The 18,805-nt window shown below is 36.8% G+C and overlaps 2 protein-coding genes across 2 annotated transcripts; both read left to right on the forward strand.

Annotated features, from left to right (window-relative positions):
- Positions 1 to 1,578: 1,578 nt before the first annotated feature.
- Positions 1,579 to 2,523, forward strand: LOC139034164 (olfactory receptor 52M1-like). The gene has a single exon (XM_070464600.1). The coding sequence runs from the start codon at positions 1,579 to 1,581 to the stop codon at positions 2,521 to 2,523; it is 945 nt and encodes a 314-aa protein (XP_070320701.1).
- A 9,587-nt stretch (positions 2,524 to 12,110) lies between these two features.
- LOC110142029 (olfactory receptor 52M1-like) lies at positions 12,111 to 13,054 on the forward strand. Its single transcript, XM_020901044.2, is given in 2 exon segments — positions 12,111 to 12,765; positions 12,768 to 13,054. Coding segments are annotated over 2 exon segments (942 nt in total).
- The last annotated feature ends 5,751 nt before the right edge of the window (positions 13,055 to 18,805 follow it).

Raw genomic sequence — 18,805 nt, forward strand, 5'->3', positions numbered from 1 at the left:
CAGGCAGTGTGACAAATGAGATCCAGAGGCGTGGAATTTATTATTGTCATTTAAGAAGCCAATCCAATTTTGTCAAGATCATTCTTTCATTTGGAAATACTCCAACTGATATCACATTTTTACTGCATGCAGCCCTATGAATTTTTAGTTATCCAGATTTAATATGTAACTCCAGGAGCTTGATTGCCTGCATTTTAACTTTCTTTCTGTTAAATCAGGTGGTGGAGATTGTTTATTTCTACTACTTAAATCACCTAGACTGTGGGTTATGTAGTCTTCTAGTGAAACAAGAATTTTCAATAACTCCCAAAAAGTTTTACAATGTCTCTGCTTAATCAATTACAGCCATGAAAACTCTTCTCTCTTGAGAGAAATACTGACTGAGAAATTAAGAGGGACTTTTCTAAGTCTTGCTCCAAAGAACATAGTTTCTGTTTATCACTGACGTAAAAGCAGCTCAAAGAGGGAAGTCAAAACCCAAGATGGCTTTGGAAGATATTTCTGCATTCTGAGGAATAATATCTTGTATTATTCACCTTGGGGAATCTGAGCATGCTCTTCTTAGACTCCACTTTATCAAGTCATAAATCCATAGTTTAAATATTAACTGTGCACTTTTCACATTGTGATACTGCATTTGGAAAAGTGTGAATATGTTAGCAACATAATTTTCAGGCAACTATCACAGGAAGGAGTGGAAAGGAAAAATAAATCCTATGGAACTGGTGGTATGGAGAACTTACGAGTGACAGATGAAAATACACTGTCAGTTTATCTACAAATTTGGAACCATATAATCATTGGAAAATTAAGTGTTTTTCATAAAGTTTTTACAGAGGAAACTGAAGCAGATAATTTTAGAATATTCTCAGGACAGTCATTTATAAAATTGATGTTTTGCTAAAATGGACAGTGGGGAAGTGAAGATAAAGTCATTGATGTGGAAAAATTGCCTTCATTGCCTCTTGCTTTCTCCTTTGATTTTTAAGTTCCCACCACTGACACTCTTGTCTGTTTCTGCTTGCTACTGCTTCACAGTAATTTTTCTTGTTCTTTCCATTCCAGGAATGTCTGATATCCTAGATTGTGAGCTCCAAAATTTAGATATCAGTTTATGTAACATTTTCATCACCATCCTATTGTGATGTTTTTCTTGTAGAGTGTAATCACCTTGAGAAGAATATCTGATGTGTGTTACTTTATTTCCAGTGCCTAGGACATGATTGTTAGTAACTGCTTAACAAATAGTTGTTGAATTAAGTAAATATAGACAATTTTTGTTGGAAACAAATAGATAAGATGACTTATATGCACCTATGACAATATGCAGTGACACATGAATGATCTTTATGTATTTGCAAACATAGTATTTGGTATGATATTACACATTTTATTTCTCTGAATTTATTTCTAGTGAATTAAAATTCATGTGGTTATGAATTTGAATTATTTTACAAACAGATCATTAAGGGTCTTCCTCAACTAAATTTCCCATGTTTTCAGCTTCTGGTTGTGGTCATATTGGCATAGCAACTTTACCTTCAGAAGAACTGATAAAAATCAAAGAAAAAAACCATCATGCCTCCTCTCAACACTTCTCATCCCTCTCCTGTCACCTTCTCGCTGATGGGCATCCCAGGACTGGAGCACCTGCATGTCTGGATTGGGATTCCCTTCTGCTCCATGTATGTGGTGGCAGTGGTGGGGAATATGACCATTCTGGCTGTGGTGAGGGCAGAGCGGAGCCTCCACGAGCCTATGTTCCTCTTTTTGTGCATGCTCTCAGTCACTGACCTGGTCCTCTCCACGTCTACACTGCCTCGCATGCTCTGTCTCTTCTGGCTTGGAGCCCATGACATTGCCTTTGATGCCTGCCTGACCCAAATGTTCTTCATTCACAGCTTCACTACCATGGAATCAGGGTTTTTCCTGACCATGGCCATTGACCGCTATGTGGCCATTTGTTACCCACTGCGCCATAACACCATACTGACCCACACTCGCATCACTATAATGGGTATTATTGTGGTGATTCGGGGAGTTGCCTTCTTTTCTCCGCATCCCATTCTGCTCAAACAGCTGCCTTACTGCAGAACACGAACCATTGCCCACACCTACTGTGAGTTTATGGCTGTGCTGAAGCTGGCGTGTGTGGACACAGGAGCCACCTCACATTACAGCCTCAGTGTGGCTTCTATCATTGGCTCATGTGATGCGATTCTTACTGCTATATCCTATGTCTTCATCCTCCGGTCTGTATTCCGCTTGCCATCTCGAGAAGCTGGCTGTAAGGCTTTGGGCACATGTGGATCCCATGTTTGTGTTATTCTTGTCTTTTACTCCACAACTGGTTTTTCCATTTTCACTCACCGTTTTGGGAAAAATATACCTGCACATATCCATATTTTTATTGCAAATATGTATCTTTTGGTGCCCCCTTTTCTCAACCCCATTGTGTATGGAGTAAGGACCAAGAAAATACGGGAGCATGTTATTAAGGCGCTAAGTGTAAAAGTTGCTTGATTTTAGTTGGATCAATGAAGTACATAGTTTAAGATATATAGAACTGCACAAGATGCTGTAGGGAAAATAATTAAGTGCTCTCACTCCTGTAAGCTGATTTGTACTTAACACCTGAAAGTTGTTGTTTATCAGATGTGTAGAATATCTATGGATTCTAACTCAACACATTACTGTAACTTTTTTATTTAGTAAATATTAGTACATACTCTAAATATGTACCTTTTGGAGTAGGTACAACAGGGAATGAAAAGTAGATAGAAGGATAGAAAACTTAAGTACACACCTCTCCCAGCACACCCTCTCCAAAAAAGGAAAAGTTATCTAAGATCTACATGCTGAATTTTATAGACCAGACATTTTGAAGAAATCTTGAGTCCTATATATATGCCTGTGAATATTTAGAACCAGTAATAAGTGTTGTATCTCTGGCCTGATTGAATGAAATTAAAGGCTTGAGAAAAATGAGCAGTCCTAATAATATCCCAAAACTAAATAAATTTAATTAAGAAGACATGAGTACTCCCTCAAGGGTAACACACAGAAACAAAAATAAATTAATAAACTCATAAACGTGAATTTTTGTGAAGGTGTCAAACATTGATGTTAGAGCTTCAGTGGCTTTTTAGAGCGATTATGATTGAGCCAGGAATATTAAAAAAATAATATCTTGAATTCTACTGACTGCTAGAATGTAGTTCATATATTACAGATTTGATATTTAGTAGTTATAACTGTCAAACTGCCACATTACCAGGAAGAGAAAATAACCAGTTGCATGGGTAAGAGTACAAATCCCATACACTGTTGTTTTGCTTAGTAATAACTCAGTGCTTCCAATAGAAGGTAGATAAGGTGATTTTAGGACTTCTCAGGTGGCACTAGTGGTAAAGAACCCACCTGCCAATGCAGGAGACATAAGAGATGCAGGTTTGATCCCTGGGTCAGGAAGATCCCCTGGAGGAGGGCATGGCAACCCACTCCAGTATTCTTGCCTGGAGAATCCTGTGGACAGAGTAGCCTGGTGGGCTATAGCCCATAGTAAAGAATTGGGCACAACTGAAGTGACTTAGCATAGTGCAGCCCAAGGTGATTTTAGCAGATGAGAAGTTCTGTGGGGATGGTAGTCTCTGGATACTGCTCTGGAGGTTGTCTAAGAAATGTATCAACTGTATGCCTTACAGAGAAGCTTTTAGTAGGAGAACTATTTTGATCCTTTGGCTGGACTTTGTAAAATGTCAGCAGATTCCTTAGACTCACCAAAATTTCTATATCCACTTCCCCTAAAGTTGATCAGAATTTCATAGATCACATAATCACATTCTAAATAAATTTAAAAGATACTTTCAATCTTAGAATCTCAATTTTAAAATTTGTGATGTTTAAAATTTATGTCAGTCAGTTGTTCCAGATTAAGTGATTAAGATTCCTATTCAGGAAACATTGATAATAATCAGTATGTTTTTTAATCAAAACTAGCAATCATGGATATGGGATTTCACCATATGTGAATTTCATTGTGGGTAGAATTAACAGAAGAGATCATAGAAAAAGAGAAAAGTGTGAACAGAAAATGATGACTGTGTAGAGGGAAGGGGAAAGGACATTCAACTGGTGGTGGGGTTTGAACAAAAACTTGAGAAATGTGAAAAAACCTTGCTGCATATGAGAAAGAATTGTGGTAGTGGTACTACAACATCATAAATCATCAGGATTTAAGACACTAGACTTTATCTTATTGTATGAGTCCATTCTCCACAATTTTCTTTCTGGGCTTGGCAGTTCTTATTCTACAGGTCTGAAATAGTATGAACCATTAGAATTTCTTAGCATTCTTTCCTCACATAAAACAGAGATCCTGTTACTTCTCATGAGAATGTGGATAGACCTCTTAGTTTGAAACAAAGAACAATGAGGAAAACACATAATCCAATAGTTCTGATAGGTTCAATGTATTTCCCACAGAGAAAAAGGTATGTATATATGGCTATGTCTGTATATCTATATCTTTATCTCCCCTTAGGGCATAAAACTTAGAAATACAAACAAGAGATATACATATACTTTAATCTTGGAATTCTTCCATTTATTTCTCAAGTGCTATTATACCAAGATATATAACTGACTATTTTGCCTCTGTTAAAGAAAAAACATGAATATATGCCTTTATTCCATCTCTTAGAGCTTCAAAGAATTTATAAATATGTAAAAACAGTGTTTTTTAGTGCACTGAAATGCTCATTTTAGTCATAATGATATGTTAATCTGTTCATCAGACATATCACACATATGGAGAACTTATTTTAATATAGATACTATTCTAAGTGACAATCATACCCTCCCAACCCACACACACTTGGAGATTTTGCCCTTTCTTCTCTCCAGAGTTCAGTTCACTATTCACTCATCTTCAAAACTGAGATTGATAAGACATGGCTAGTCACCCGTATTGCTCTGAATCCTGTACATATCTTCCTCAGTGTCTGGTGGGATCGCATCCTTATAAATCCATCATAAGTTAAAAATAGCATAGGTAAAAAATGCATATAATACACCTAACCTACGGAATGTCATAGCTTAGCCTCACTTACCTGAAATGTGCTCAGAACACCTACATTAGCCTACAGATGGGCAAATACATTTAACACAAAGGATATTTTATAACAAAGTGTTGAATATCTTATGTAGTTTATTGAATACTGTACTGAAAGTGAAAAACAGGATGGTTGTGTGGATGTACAGTGCTTGTAAACATGTTTGCTCTCATGATCACATGGTTGACAGAGCTGCAGCTCACTGTACTGCCCCGCAGCAGGAGGGTATCTTACCACATATGGCTAGCTTCGGAAAAATATCAAAATTCAATATTCACTATACTGTTTCTACTGAATGTATATCGCTTTGCACTATTATAAAGTCAAACAAAAATTGTAAGTCAAGCTATTAAGTTTCAGTTTGTCTATATATAAGAGGTCAAGATTCAGTACATTCATTAGGATACTCCACTGTTTATCCCATGACTAAAATTAATTTCTAGTTTTATACATTGGCATTTTTTAACAGTCTTAAGCTCAGAGTGGGCTTCCCAGGTGGCACAGTGGTAAAAAAGATCTGCCTGCCAATGCAGGAGACTCAAGAAATGCAGGTTCAGTCCCTGGGTCAGGAAGATCCCCTAGAGAAGGAAATAGCAACCTATTCCAGTATTCTTGCCTAGGAAACCCCATGGACAGAGGAGTCTGGTGGGCTACAGTCTGTGGGATTGCAAAGAGTTGAACACGATTGAGCATGCAACCATCTCTCCCAAGCTCAGAGCAGAGAAGGATAAATAACTCCTTTGATGTTAGATCTTTTTTTTTTTTTTTCTGTTTTCAGGGCTTCACTTTCTTTTTTTTTTTTTTTCCATTTATTTTTATTAGTTGGAGGCTAATTACTTTACAACATTGCAGTGGTTTTTGTCACACATTGAAATGAATTAGCCATGGATTTACATGTATTCCCCATCCCAGTCCCCCCTCCCACCTCCTTCTCCACCCGATCCCTCTGGGTCTTCCCAGTGCACCAGGCCCGAGCACTTGTCTCATGCACCCAACCTGGGCTGGTGATCTGTTTCACCCTAGATAATATACATGTTTCGATTCTGTTCTCTTGAAACATCCCACCCTCACCTTCTCCCACAGAGTCCACAACGTCTGTTCTATACATCTGAGTCTCTTTTTCTGTTTTGCATATAGGGTTATCATTACCATCTTTCTAAATTCCATATATATGTGTTAGTATACTGTAATGGTCTTTATCTTTCTGGCTTACTTCGCTCTGTATAATGGGCTCCAGTTTCATCCATCTCATTAGAACTGATTCAAATGACTTCTTTTTAATGGCTGAGTAATATTCCATGGTGTATATGTACCACAGCTTCCTCATCCATTCGTCTGCTGATGGGCATCTAGGTTGCTTCCATGTCCTGGCTATTATAAACAGAGCTTCGATGAACATTGGGGTGCATGTGTCTCTTTCAGATCTGGTTTCCTCAGTGTGTGTGCCCAGAAGTGGGATTGCTGGGTCATATGGCAGTTCTATTTCCAGCTTTTTAAGAAATCTCCACACTGTTTTCCATAGTGGCTGTACTAACTGCATTCCCACCAACAGTGTAAGAGGGTTCCCTTTTCTCCACACCCTCTCCAGCATTTATTGCTTGTAGACTTTTGGATAGCAGCCATCCTGACTGGCGTGTAATGGTACCTCATTGTGGTTTTGATTTGCATTTCTCTGATAATGAGTGATGTTGAGCATCTTTTCATGTGTTTTTTTGCCATCCGTATGTCTTCCTTGGAGAAATGTCTGTTTAGTTCTTTGGCCCATTTTTTGATTGGGTCATTTATTTTTCTGGAGTTGAGCTGGAGGAGTTGCTTGTATATTTTTGAGATTAATCCTTTGTCTGTTTCTTCGTTTGCAATTATTTTCCCCCAATCTGAGGGCTGTCTTTTCACCTTGCTTATAGTTTCCTTTGTTGTGCAAAAGCTTTTAAGTTTCATTAGGTTCCATTTGTTTATTTTTGCTTTTGTTTCTAAAATTCTGGGATGTGGGTCATAGAGGATCCTGGTGTGATTTATGTCAGAGAGTGTTTTGCCTATGTTCTCCTCTAGGAGTTTTATAGTTTCTGGTCTTACATTTAGATCTTTAATCCATTATTTGAGTTTATTTTTGTGTATGGTGTTAGAAAGTGTTCTAGTTTCATTCTTTTACAGATGGTTGACCAGTTTTCCCAGCACCACTTGTTAAAGAGGTTGTCTTTTTTCCATTGTATATCCTTGCCTCCTTGATGTTAGATCTTAATAGAATCAATTTTCATCCAACCACCTTTCTAGTCCCTAGAAAGTCAGGACAGGAGGTTTACATTGTGTTCCTTTCCATCTGCCTAGTCTTGTTTTTCTACCTTTTGGTTCAGGTTGAGAAATGTGTTCTTGTGTTCATCATCAAGACAGACCCTACTTAGTATAAACCCACATATCTCTTCCTGAGCATGCTGTCTGTGCATGACCTGAAGTCTAGCACTGTAATCCTTCCCTTAATTATCACTCTCTTCCAGGTCAGTGACAGAGATCAATTTAAAAACTTATCTTACTTAGATATCATACATCCACTATGAGACCACAGAAAGAAAATGATGATTACCCATGAGAAAGCATAACAAAAAGCAAAAGCAAAATAGTTGAGTTGCAAGACAGGGAAGGATATATTGCACAAGTGGAGAAGTTGACAGTCCATTCATAGTAGCAGCAAGTCAGTAGTAACACATGAGCTCAGAAGCAGATAGACATGTTGATAAATGTGTTGATGGGATCTTCTCTTGCTTCTTTTTTCTCAGTGAAAGTGGAATCTAGTTTATCATCTAAGAGTGGAGTTAGGGGAAGTGTGACAGAGGTTTGGATTAAAAGAATACAGGAAATAATTTCGAGGAGACTGAGAAATTGAAAGACTTCAAAATTAAATGTAGTATTAGGGGCCCACTTGCTGTAGTGAATATGAATTCAAAGTAAGACCAGTCACTTGGTTGTAGAAGATATTTTTCTCTAGCCATCTTTTTAGAAAAGTGTATGCTTGAAATTTCTGTTACAGAAATAAGCCAAAGATTGCCTCTGTACATGGGCCTCTCTGACCTAGGGACCGTTCATGTAAGAGGCTATGAGATTGGTGTCCTCATGGTTATTTAGATCACAACCTGTGTGATTGTATGCTGAACATCTGGACTGGCATCACAGTCATTTAAAAATATTTACCAGTATGATTAATGAGAAAGTGGAAGAATATAAATTGCTATAGAAATATAACATATAAATGTAATTTAGTATAAAAGAATAGTACTTATTGAAGCAGTGACATTCCATCATAACCTTAAAATGAATAGGAAATGAAAAGGCCTAGGGAAGTATCAAACATTGAAGCAAAAACATGAATCAGAATCTTAAAGGAGTCAGTGAAAGAAAGTCTGGACCGGTTGAGACTCAGGGAAACTTAAAGAAGAGCTGTCTAGCAGAAACTGATGCCAAGAACCAACAAGACTATAAAGGTTCTTGTTGGTCCTTTGGGATGCTGTCAATTATAATCCATGGAAGTTATAGACTTTAATTCAGGCATGCTTCAGTTTTAAATCTTAGTCATATAGTGATTAAGTAAATAAAATGTGGAGCTAGAGATATCTGGATTCAGTTCCTAAAATCGCTTCTTCATTTGCTGTAAAAATTTTACTTAAATCATTTAATCTAATGGTCTCACTGCTTCCTTGACTTTTTAGTGGTAATTTCCTATTTACAAAGGTTGTTTTGAAGATCAATGAAAGAAGGGATTTTTAGCATTAAACATAGGACCAGAAAGTGATGACTTCTCAGTATATGAACATAATACTTTCTTATGGTTCTGAGGTTTCCTCATATTTTCCTGCAAATATATTTCATATCAAAGCACTCAGCAAACCTTTGGGAAATAATAATATCCTTATTTGTTATCTTAAGGAATAGTTAATATTAGTTAGAATAATTTAAGTCTTTTAATTTGGGAAAAGGCCCCATATCCTGGAGGACTATTGATTCCCCTGCCACCTACACTGTTGAATCCAGTGGGATTTGATGCTGGGTATAATCCAGCTGATATTCAATGAGCACACTTCTTAGCACCTGCTCTCATGCAAGGTTACTGTCTGGATTACTCTGAACTTCTAATTTGGGTGAGTTGATAGAGATACAGGACAGAAAAAGAGAGAAGGCAGCTACATTCAAACATCTGCATTTAAATTATGAGATCCTCAAAAAGTAATGTCCATCTCTTAAAAAATATCCTTAGTAAAGTTAAGAGTAAATCTTGTAGACATGTAAAACACTAAGAAGGTGTAGTGAACTCTGTTGATTATCTAAAGTATATGGAGCATATGGTCATAGATACTCCAAATAAAAGTTAAAGTAGCATTAAACTCCTTGACCAGGATAAGCTTTGAGGTCAGATTTCACTCTGAGCAAGGAAGAGCCATGTTCCTCCCAGTCAACATTAGATGTTAATCAGTCATGGCAAATGTTTGTGGGAGGAAGAATATTACTTTTGACCTAGATACTGCAAGAACAGTGGTTTGCAAAAGGAAGTTAATAAAAAGGAGGGGGAGGAACATTACAATCAGAGAAGTATGTGAAACAGGCACAGTTTCACAAAGAAGCATGTTGTATTTGGGGAATAGTTAGAAGTTAGTTCTTACCCCCATGGGAGGTATAGAAATAATATCTTAAAATGATCTGTGTAAGATAATGTGCTAATTTGTTAACATGCATTAACAGCATTTCATTTTCTCCACTTTACAGTTGAGGAAACCGAGAGAAAGATATAATCAGTGTATGTGCTGTGCGGTGTGCTTAGTTGCTCAGTCATGTCTGATTCTTTGTGACCCCGTGGACTGTAGCCCACCAGGCTCCTCTGTCCATGGGGATTCTCCAGGCAGGAATACTGGAGTGGGTTGCCATGCCTCCTCCAGGGGATCTTCCCACCCCAGGGATCAAACCCAGGTCTCCCGCATTGCAGGTGGATTTTTTACCATCTGAGCCACCAGGGAAGCCCATAATTAGTATATAGAACACAACTAAAAGTTTTTATGAAAATATATGCATTTAATAAAAGGGCATAGGAAGAACCTGTGATAGGAATGAAAAGAATCAGACGGGGAAAAAAAGATGAAAACAAGTTATACCATTACTTATGATAAGTGATACATTTCAAGATTTATTGGACTTTATTTCTTCTGAGTCAAATATCATGGTCATTTAAAGTATTATGTAAATGATCATTTACAGAGCTCAGGTCAGGCTGGAAAGTTTTTCAGAAGACACTGGGAATATTTCTAATACAATGTATAGTCAGTTTAACAAGGTCTACGTTCCTCCCAAAATGCTGGATAATGTAAGTCATATTCCAGTTTTGATGGCACTTGATCAGACTATAAATTACAGTGGAGTAAATAGGACTCAATATTTGTAATTACATTTATCTCAACAGATCCATTTCTAATTTATGGATATTATGTAGAGTATATTAGAATGGTTAAACACAATTTTCTAGGATGATAAAAAGAATCTTGTTATTGGTCTATTCTTATTTCAAAATTAGATTTCAATTGCTTCATTGTAGATATAGAATAAATACCTTTAAAATCGATAAACAATAATCATTTAATTCAGGGTGTGAATATTGATAGATGCTTAATAATAATAAAAGAAACACAATGGTTATTTGAAGTAATATCTAAAATAATACTCTATAGATTATCAAGTTTAAATGAAAAAGGCAAATGTTGAAACACTCCCTCGAAAGTGTCTTAACAAATATGACTTTAAAATTATGAAAACTCTTTGTTGGTTGTATTTTACTATCACTTAACATCTGTGACAGCAAATACTGATTTTGGTGTAATGGAAATAATGTGAACTTTGCAGTCATGCAGAGTTATGTTAGAATTCTGATGTCTCAGCCATTCTTTCTGTGAGGCCATTGCATTATCTATAACACTCTGGGGTACTATGTTTTAATTGATACAATTTGAAAAATGTTATTTAGCTTACATTGCTTTTCCAGCTACAAATGAACATATACAAAGATTCCAGGAAAAAATATATATATATTTTTTTCATGTTAGGATCACTAAGTTTTACTTTCTTTCCTTACTTCATTTAAACAATGGTAGTAACTGAAATCACACTAATAATGTATGAATCAAAAGTGGTACCAAGTGCATGGATCTTTGTAGTGATTAATATGTTCAGATATCAAAGTAAGAAACAAGGCATATTGGGGGATCTACAGAAGAGTTAAGGTAGAAAGTTAGGATTTTTGAAAATTAAGCTTAAAATAAACAGGTATGTCAATTGGGACTATTTCACTGAAAAGGAGAGAACTTAATGAAGGTATGACTGTTAAAGCTCAAATTTTGTGAAGACTTTTATGCACAAAACAGATAAATCTGTAGAGGTCCATGGAAAGGGCAGTACTGTTTCACACCTCCTGAGGATAGGTTCTGTGACAGTACAAAGGAGCATATGTAATGGACTAGGAAATGAGTAATCATACCTGAGAATATGTACTCTCAGAGAGTACTTCAGACATGTCCTAGAATATTATATCTCAGAATGATATTAAGAAGAAAGTTGGGTTAGATGATTTCTAAGATCCTTTCCATTTATAATGCCTGATATTGTTTATCAAAAGATGATTTGACTTAAGTTGAAAGCAAATTGTGAATTTAAAAAGTAGTATTGAATTTTACTATACATAGATTGTTAACAGATTTACAGTTTGTTTTGTTCTTAAATGTCTGAGATTCATGACTTGATTTAGGATTAGTACTTTGTGTCTTGTTGCAAGGTTTTTATTTTAGTAACTACTGTTACTAGATTTTTTTCACCCTGAAGTGTACTCTTGGATGTTTTCTAATGTGATGCTTTCGTATCTTCCAGACTTGTTTTTCATTTGTTGCCAGATTTGGTTGTGATGATCTTGGCACAAAGCTTTTGCCGTAAAAAGGAGGATTCTGTCAGCAAGAGACAGAAAGCAGCAGAGCAATGGGACCAGCCAATAAATCCCAAACATCTCCAGACACTTTCTTGCTGATGGGCATCCCAGGACTGGAGCACCTGCATGTCTGGATTGGGATTCCCTTCTGCTCCATGTATGTGGTGGCGGTGGTGGGGAATATGACCATTCTGGCCGTGGTGAGGACAGAGCAAAGCCTCCATGAGCCTATGTTCCTCTTTTTGTGCATGCTCTCAGTCACTGACCTGGTCCTCTCCACATCTACCCTTCCTCGCATGCTCTGTCTCTTCTGGCTTGGAGCCCATGACATTGCCTTTGATGCCTGCCTGACCCAAATGTTCTTCATTCATAGTTTTACTGCTATGGAATCAGGCTTCTTTTTGTCCATGGCTGTTGACCGTTATGTGGCCATTTGTCATCCACTGCGCCACTCCACCATTCTTACCCACACTCGCATCGCCAAAATGGGAGCTTCTGTGGTCCTGCGGGGAGTGGCCTTCTTTTCCCCACATCCTATGCTGCTCAGACAGCTGCCTTACTGCAGAACTCAAATCATTGCCCACACCTACTGTGAGTTCATGGCTGTGGTGAAGCTGGAGTGTGTGGACACAGGGCCCACCAAGCGTTACAGCCTCAGTGTGGCCTCTGTCATTGGTTCCTGTGATGGGTTATTCATTGCTGTGTCTTAAACCTAATCCTTCGTGCAGTCTTTTGTCTTCCATCGCGGGAAGCAAGTCTTAAAGCTCTAGGCACATGTGGCTCCCACGTCTGTGTCATTCTTGTTTTCTACTCCACAGCTGTCTTTACTTTCCTCACTCACTGTTTTGGCCACAATGTGGCCCCCCAAATTCATATCTTCATTGCCAATATATACCTTCTTGTACCACCTTTTCTTAACCCCATTGTTTATGGTATAAGGACCAAGAAAATTCGAGACCATGTTCTTAGTTCTCTAATGGTAAAGGTTGCTTGATTATACTGAAATTGTTTGCACAGATGTATAAGGATAAGGAGGGAAGAATATAAATGACTTATCCCGTTTTCATAACTGACATGATGTCTTTTTCCACTGGTATCAGACATCTTATCAGATTTTAATGGGGAATGATGACCATACATGATATAAATTTCTCAATTCTAATTAAACTAGTACATTTAATATATTCTGTGTGCCTTTGAATTTTGGGGAGCTTACTTAGAACCTGATGAACTTAAAGGGACTCTCCTCTTTTTATGCTGCTGGTGATCATTTATAGCGTTATCTGGGGTAGTAGTTTATTTTCAAATAGGGAATGATTTTAAAAGGAAGGAAATCCATGAGAACCTCAAAGAATTCCATATAAAGTATAGGCAATTGAAAAATTAATGATGACTGTAACTATCCATAGAAGAGGCAATATATCAGGGTTGATGTCCTCTGAATACAACAAGTAATTGTGTTTTATTCCTACGAATTGACAAACTGGACAAGTTGTCAAATAGAAATGTGGAAAAGTTCAACATTGCTATAAATAATCAAGTTCACAGATCTGTAAACACTGTATTGCTCAGAGTATTCTCTCTCCACCAAGAGTAACATGTGTCTGCAATTATTTTGTTAACTGAACCAGCATGGGATCTCTAAACCTTTATCCTGAAAACAAAAAATCGCTTTATGCTTGATGTTACATACTTGGGAGTTTGCCCAGGGTGTAGGCAGCCCACTGAGCTAGATTCAAGTATGCTGGTATTTATATGTAATAAGTCCTTGTTCAGGGACGAAGTCTATCATTACAAATAATTTAAATTTTTAGTGATAATGCTACTGCTGACATTGAAAATGAAATTATTAAAAAGAATATAAATATTTTACTAGAAAAAATCAAATATTTGTTACTTTTCATTCCTTCACTTCTTGGCTTATACAAAATGGAAATTACTCTAGAGGTGTAACTGAGCAGTACCTTGTGAGACCTTCTGGGGTAGACCCTCCCCCCATATCCTCTACTTTTGCTCCTCTCAGAAGTACCTAGATAACAGTATCTAATGCACATTTCCTGAGTTTTTTACAGATGCTAAAACCCCCACCAAATGGAAGAAATTAACTACTTGATGACCACAGGCATTAGCCTCCAGACCTACCAGAGCCTGAGGACTGATGTTAACCCTTGTGACACTGCCCCATTACCTCACCATCAAGTAATGAGAGAATTGCGCATGAGCTAACCAAGATCCCTGCAGCTCCTCTCCCTCATCTTGCCTTTTAAAAATGGTCTGCAGAAACCCACTGGGGAGTTCTGAATGTTAACTATCCAAGACTCCTTGTTTGGTGCCCTACAATAAATGCTTTCTTCACCACAACCTGGTGTCTGTAGATTGGCTTTAATGCTTGTGTGTAAGCGGACTCTAGTTTGGTTTGGTAACAGAGGTACTTAGAGTTACATGCTGGACTTCCCTGATCTGGTTTCTCTGTGTGATTTACTACTTTTAAAGTATTATTTGTACTTATTTTTCTTTTTTCACTATTTTCCATCTCTTTAGTCTCAGAGCTTCATAGAGGTTAACATCTAAGTTCTCCATTCCTCTTTGACTCTATTAAATGCCATTGTTTAAGCTTTTATCATTTCCATTATGACATTTCAAGTTTCCACTGGTATCTTCAAGGAACTAATTTTTGATTACTATGTTCAGTACTTTCTCTGCATTGAGACCATAGTTATCCTCCTAAAAATTTAAAACAAACAAACGAGTAATTTTGTCAGACCCATGGAAGCTCCAGGATGGCAAAACAAAGCTTTATGAATTACCTTTTCTACTGTTTCTCTTATCCTTCTTATATATTGCTTATACTCTTTATACTATTCATTAAAATTCTCACTTTTATTCAAACAGTAGTTCTCTTCATATCTTGTGTTTTTGCTTAGAATGTTTCTCTCTGTCCCATCCTCTTTCTTACCTGGAGAGTGTTCAGTTTTCCTTCAAGATACAGCTCCTGTTTAAACTCCTCAGAAAGATTGTTTCCTTGAATCAAACTAAACAGAAATCCTATCATTACTGTAAAAAATGAAATGATATGTTGTACTTCTGCCACTTCAACTCACAGTATAGTTAGAGGTTAAGTGCATTGATTATAGAATGAGAGTGCCTGGGTTCATGTTTCAGCTTTACCACTTGCCATCTTCATGTACCCAGGCACTTTGCTAAAATTTTCTGGGCTTTGTTTTCATAATAAAACAGGGTCATGACATTTCCTTCTCCATAAAGTTTTAAGGATTGAATGAGTGAAAGTATGTAAGATACATTAAATAGTACCACACAGTAAGCTTTTAATAAACATACATTTGTTAACATTGTGGATTATACAGACATGTATAATTTTTGTATATTGAATGCCTGACTTTGTGAGACATATATGTCTCATTTAAATATATGAATATATACATATACACACACATACACACATATATATGCTTCCCTAGTGGCTCAGTGGTAAAAATATAGGAGATGTGGGTTCAATTCCTGGGTCAGGAAGATCCCCTAGAGAAGGAAATGGCAACCCACTCCAGGATTCTTGCCTGGGAAATCCCATGGACAGAGGAGCCTGGTGGGCTACAGTCCATGGGGTTGTAAAAGAGTCCAACATAATTTAGCAACTAAAACAACTGCAACATACACACACACACACACATTTACATGTTTGCACACACATACATGTGATTTAAATTATATAATTATCACCATAATCATCAGAATGTTAGTCTGATTTCACAAATGAGGAATTTAGACTTAGAGAGATTAAGTAATTTTCTCAACATCACCTGTTGATAAAGTGGTGAAGTAAATATTTTTAAAAAAATGAAAGTAGATAATCCCATGGTTAAAGACTGTCCTTTATTTACTTTTTATCTCTAACACTTCTCAGTGTCCTATGATCATGTGTGTTCAATGAATTCTTCTGAATCAATGAAGCCATAAGATGTTGAATTCATTTGTCATATTTCAGAGCTCCTAGTTTTGTGATAGTTATAATTAAAGAACTGAATTAAAAACATAAAGATAGGTTTTAGTGATAGTTTTGTAAGATAATGGAGAAAAATTCAATGACAAAAGGGATAGATTCCCTAAGAGAATCTCTAGGGAAATTTAATCTTTAAGGCTATTTGTGATTATGTTGGATGTTTCCAGAAGGTAAATTGCAAAGTCTGGACCTTCAAGCTGTATTTTTTAATTAAATTTTGTAGTATGATAGATAGATCATTGAATCTAATTAAAATATAATTCCTGATGAGGTAATATATTTTTATATGTTAAACAAGGTTGTTTATATGTTAGATTAGGAAATATGAACTAAGCAGTTAGCTTTTATAGGTTATCTACCAATGGCTCTCAAATTGCAAATGTTCAACAGTAATTGAAAGAAGAAAGGAACAGGCTGAACTGACTCCATCTTGAAAAAGAAGGAAACTCCATCTTGCACTTTCAGTGAACTTTGGACTATGTGCCTGGTAGCCATGGGGATAACATACCTATGGCTGAACTGGCCTCCCGGACTGATAAACACCAGATTCCATACCAAAATTTCCCATCGCCAAAAAGAATATAATAATCCCCTATGTAGTCAATCACCTTTGTAATCTTGATGGTTCCCATTGGTGTAGGCTACAGTGTATAACCAGCTGACCCTTCTGACTATGAATCATGGCTGTAACCTGATTGTATCTCCCTTTAACACTTTCCAGGCTAGGTTTAAGGAATTTGGGGATGTGGGCTTGAGCAGTACACTTAAGGTATATAAGGTTTTCACAAAAGTCAGTCGGGGTCCCTGGCTAAAGAGGAGACTCTGCCTTGGACCCACTGGTGTAATAAACTGCACTCCACTATCCACACTGTCCTTCTGAGTGAGTTTGTTTCCTGGAGCATTTGTCTATAACATAATAACAACCACACAACTATATAGCCAAGATCCCTGCATTAAACTCTAGTCAATGGGGAGAAGGTATAAAACTTATTCATATATTCATACAACAAAAGAGTATTTATGGAGTGGCTAAAATGTGCCAGGTTGTGATAGATTCTAATGAGAGGTGAGCAAAAAAGAAATCCATATGTCAGGGGATTTATATTCTGTTTGAGGTGACATGACTTAAGTAAGTGATATTCAAATGCATAGCTACATTGGATATAAAGTGCTATCAAGTAGAAACATTATAAAGGCAACTAACATCAGTTTTGATCTGGTCTAGGGGAATCAAGGAAAGTTTCCTTTAAAAAGACATTTATGTGAGTGTTTAATGGGAGATAACTAGCTGAGAGAAGCAAGAGAAAACGTGGGGGTGGTGGTAAAGGGAAAGAGAACAGTATATATGAACATGTGTGGATTTAAAGTAGATTTTTAGATAAATAGTTAGGTAGGCAGAGTCATCTTACATTTGAAGAACTGAAGGAAGTCCATTCATGGGATGGAGTACAGAGTGGAATGAAGAGTGATGAGGACTGCTAAGAAAGTATCGTGAGAGTTTGGGGTAGGCTTGCTGAGAATTCACAATTTTATCCTAAAAACAAAAGGAAGACAATGGAAATTTTATGAACAGGAGTGATATAATCAGGTTTGTGTTTTAAAATAATCATTGTGGCTGCAATGAAGAAAATGGGTTGAGACAGAGTAGAAGGAATGACTAGAAAAAAACTTTTAGGAGGTTATAAAATTTTCAAGGACAATATGATGATAACTTGATCCATGTTGATGGTGATCATGATGAAAAGAATTAAATTGATTTGTGTACCCTGAATATACTTTAGGACTTGGCTTAATGAAAATTTTGACAAGCTCACACATTTTATGACTGTTGCTTACCCTAAGCCTAAAGTTTGAGTGGATGATTGATGAAGAACCTTTGTGTATTTATGTGTCTTCGTGTGTGTGTTGGGGGGGTGCATTTACTGATTTAAAAAATATTTGAAGACTTATGTAATTTGCCAGGCAGTGGGGAAATAGTGAACAAACAGCTCCCCAGTTATTGTATCCAGGATATTTACATTTGACTACTACTTGCAACAAAATAGTTGTTAGCAATTTCTTCCACTTTTATATTTACTCTCAAGTTGAGCTTTTGACTTCTGCCAAGAGTCTTTCTGAAACTCAGTCTCTCCTAAACCTAGTATTGTGCATTTTTTTTATAGAGCTCATCTCTTTCTTTTACCTGAATCTCACTTCTCTATATTATTTTTCTTTTTACGTATCTCATTTACCAAACAATGGTCTTAATTTGGTTAATTAATATTTTATTTACTGCATACTTTTTTGCCAGCTTTTTATGGATCCTTTTTGTATCTAGGGAATAAAGACTTCTAACTTCAGTTTCAGTTTTGCCTGTGGAGGTCCCAGTGCCACTGGAAATTAAAATGATTTAACCTGTTGGTTTTGAAGCAAGCCATAGTAATTTATATATAATTATAGTTGCAGTTGGCCCTGCCTGTTGTTGTCCCAGGTGTTCTTTAATTTTCATTCTAAATAATTCTTTAATCCTTACTCCTCCCTGGGCTTCCTGAACCATACCATACCATATGCCACAACACACCGGCAATTAGTTTTGCATCCATCTATACTCTCCTCACTAATTGGCTGTAGGATTTGTTCTCCAGAATAGCAAAGCTAAATAATGTCCCTTGCTTAACACAGAGGCCACTAAGGACTCAGGTGGGCCAGGACAAACCAGCATAAATCTGCCTGTAGCTCAGACAGTCG

The sequence above is a fragment of the Odocoileus virginianus genome, unplaced genomic scaffold (assembly GCF_023699985.2).
Source record: "Odocoileus virginianus isolate 20LAN1187 ecotype Illinois unplaced genomic scaffold, Ovbor_1.2 Unplaced_Contig_30, whole genome shotgun sequence".
Lineage (NCBI taxonomy): Eukaryota > Metazoa > Chordata > Mammalia > Artiodactyla > Cervidae > Odocoileus > Odocoileus virginianus.

Coding starts and splice junctions, on each gene's coding strand:
- LOC139034164 (XM_070464600.1), top strand. CDS start 1,579: ATGCCTCCTCTCAACACTTCTCATCCCTCTCCTGTCACCTTCTCGCTG.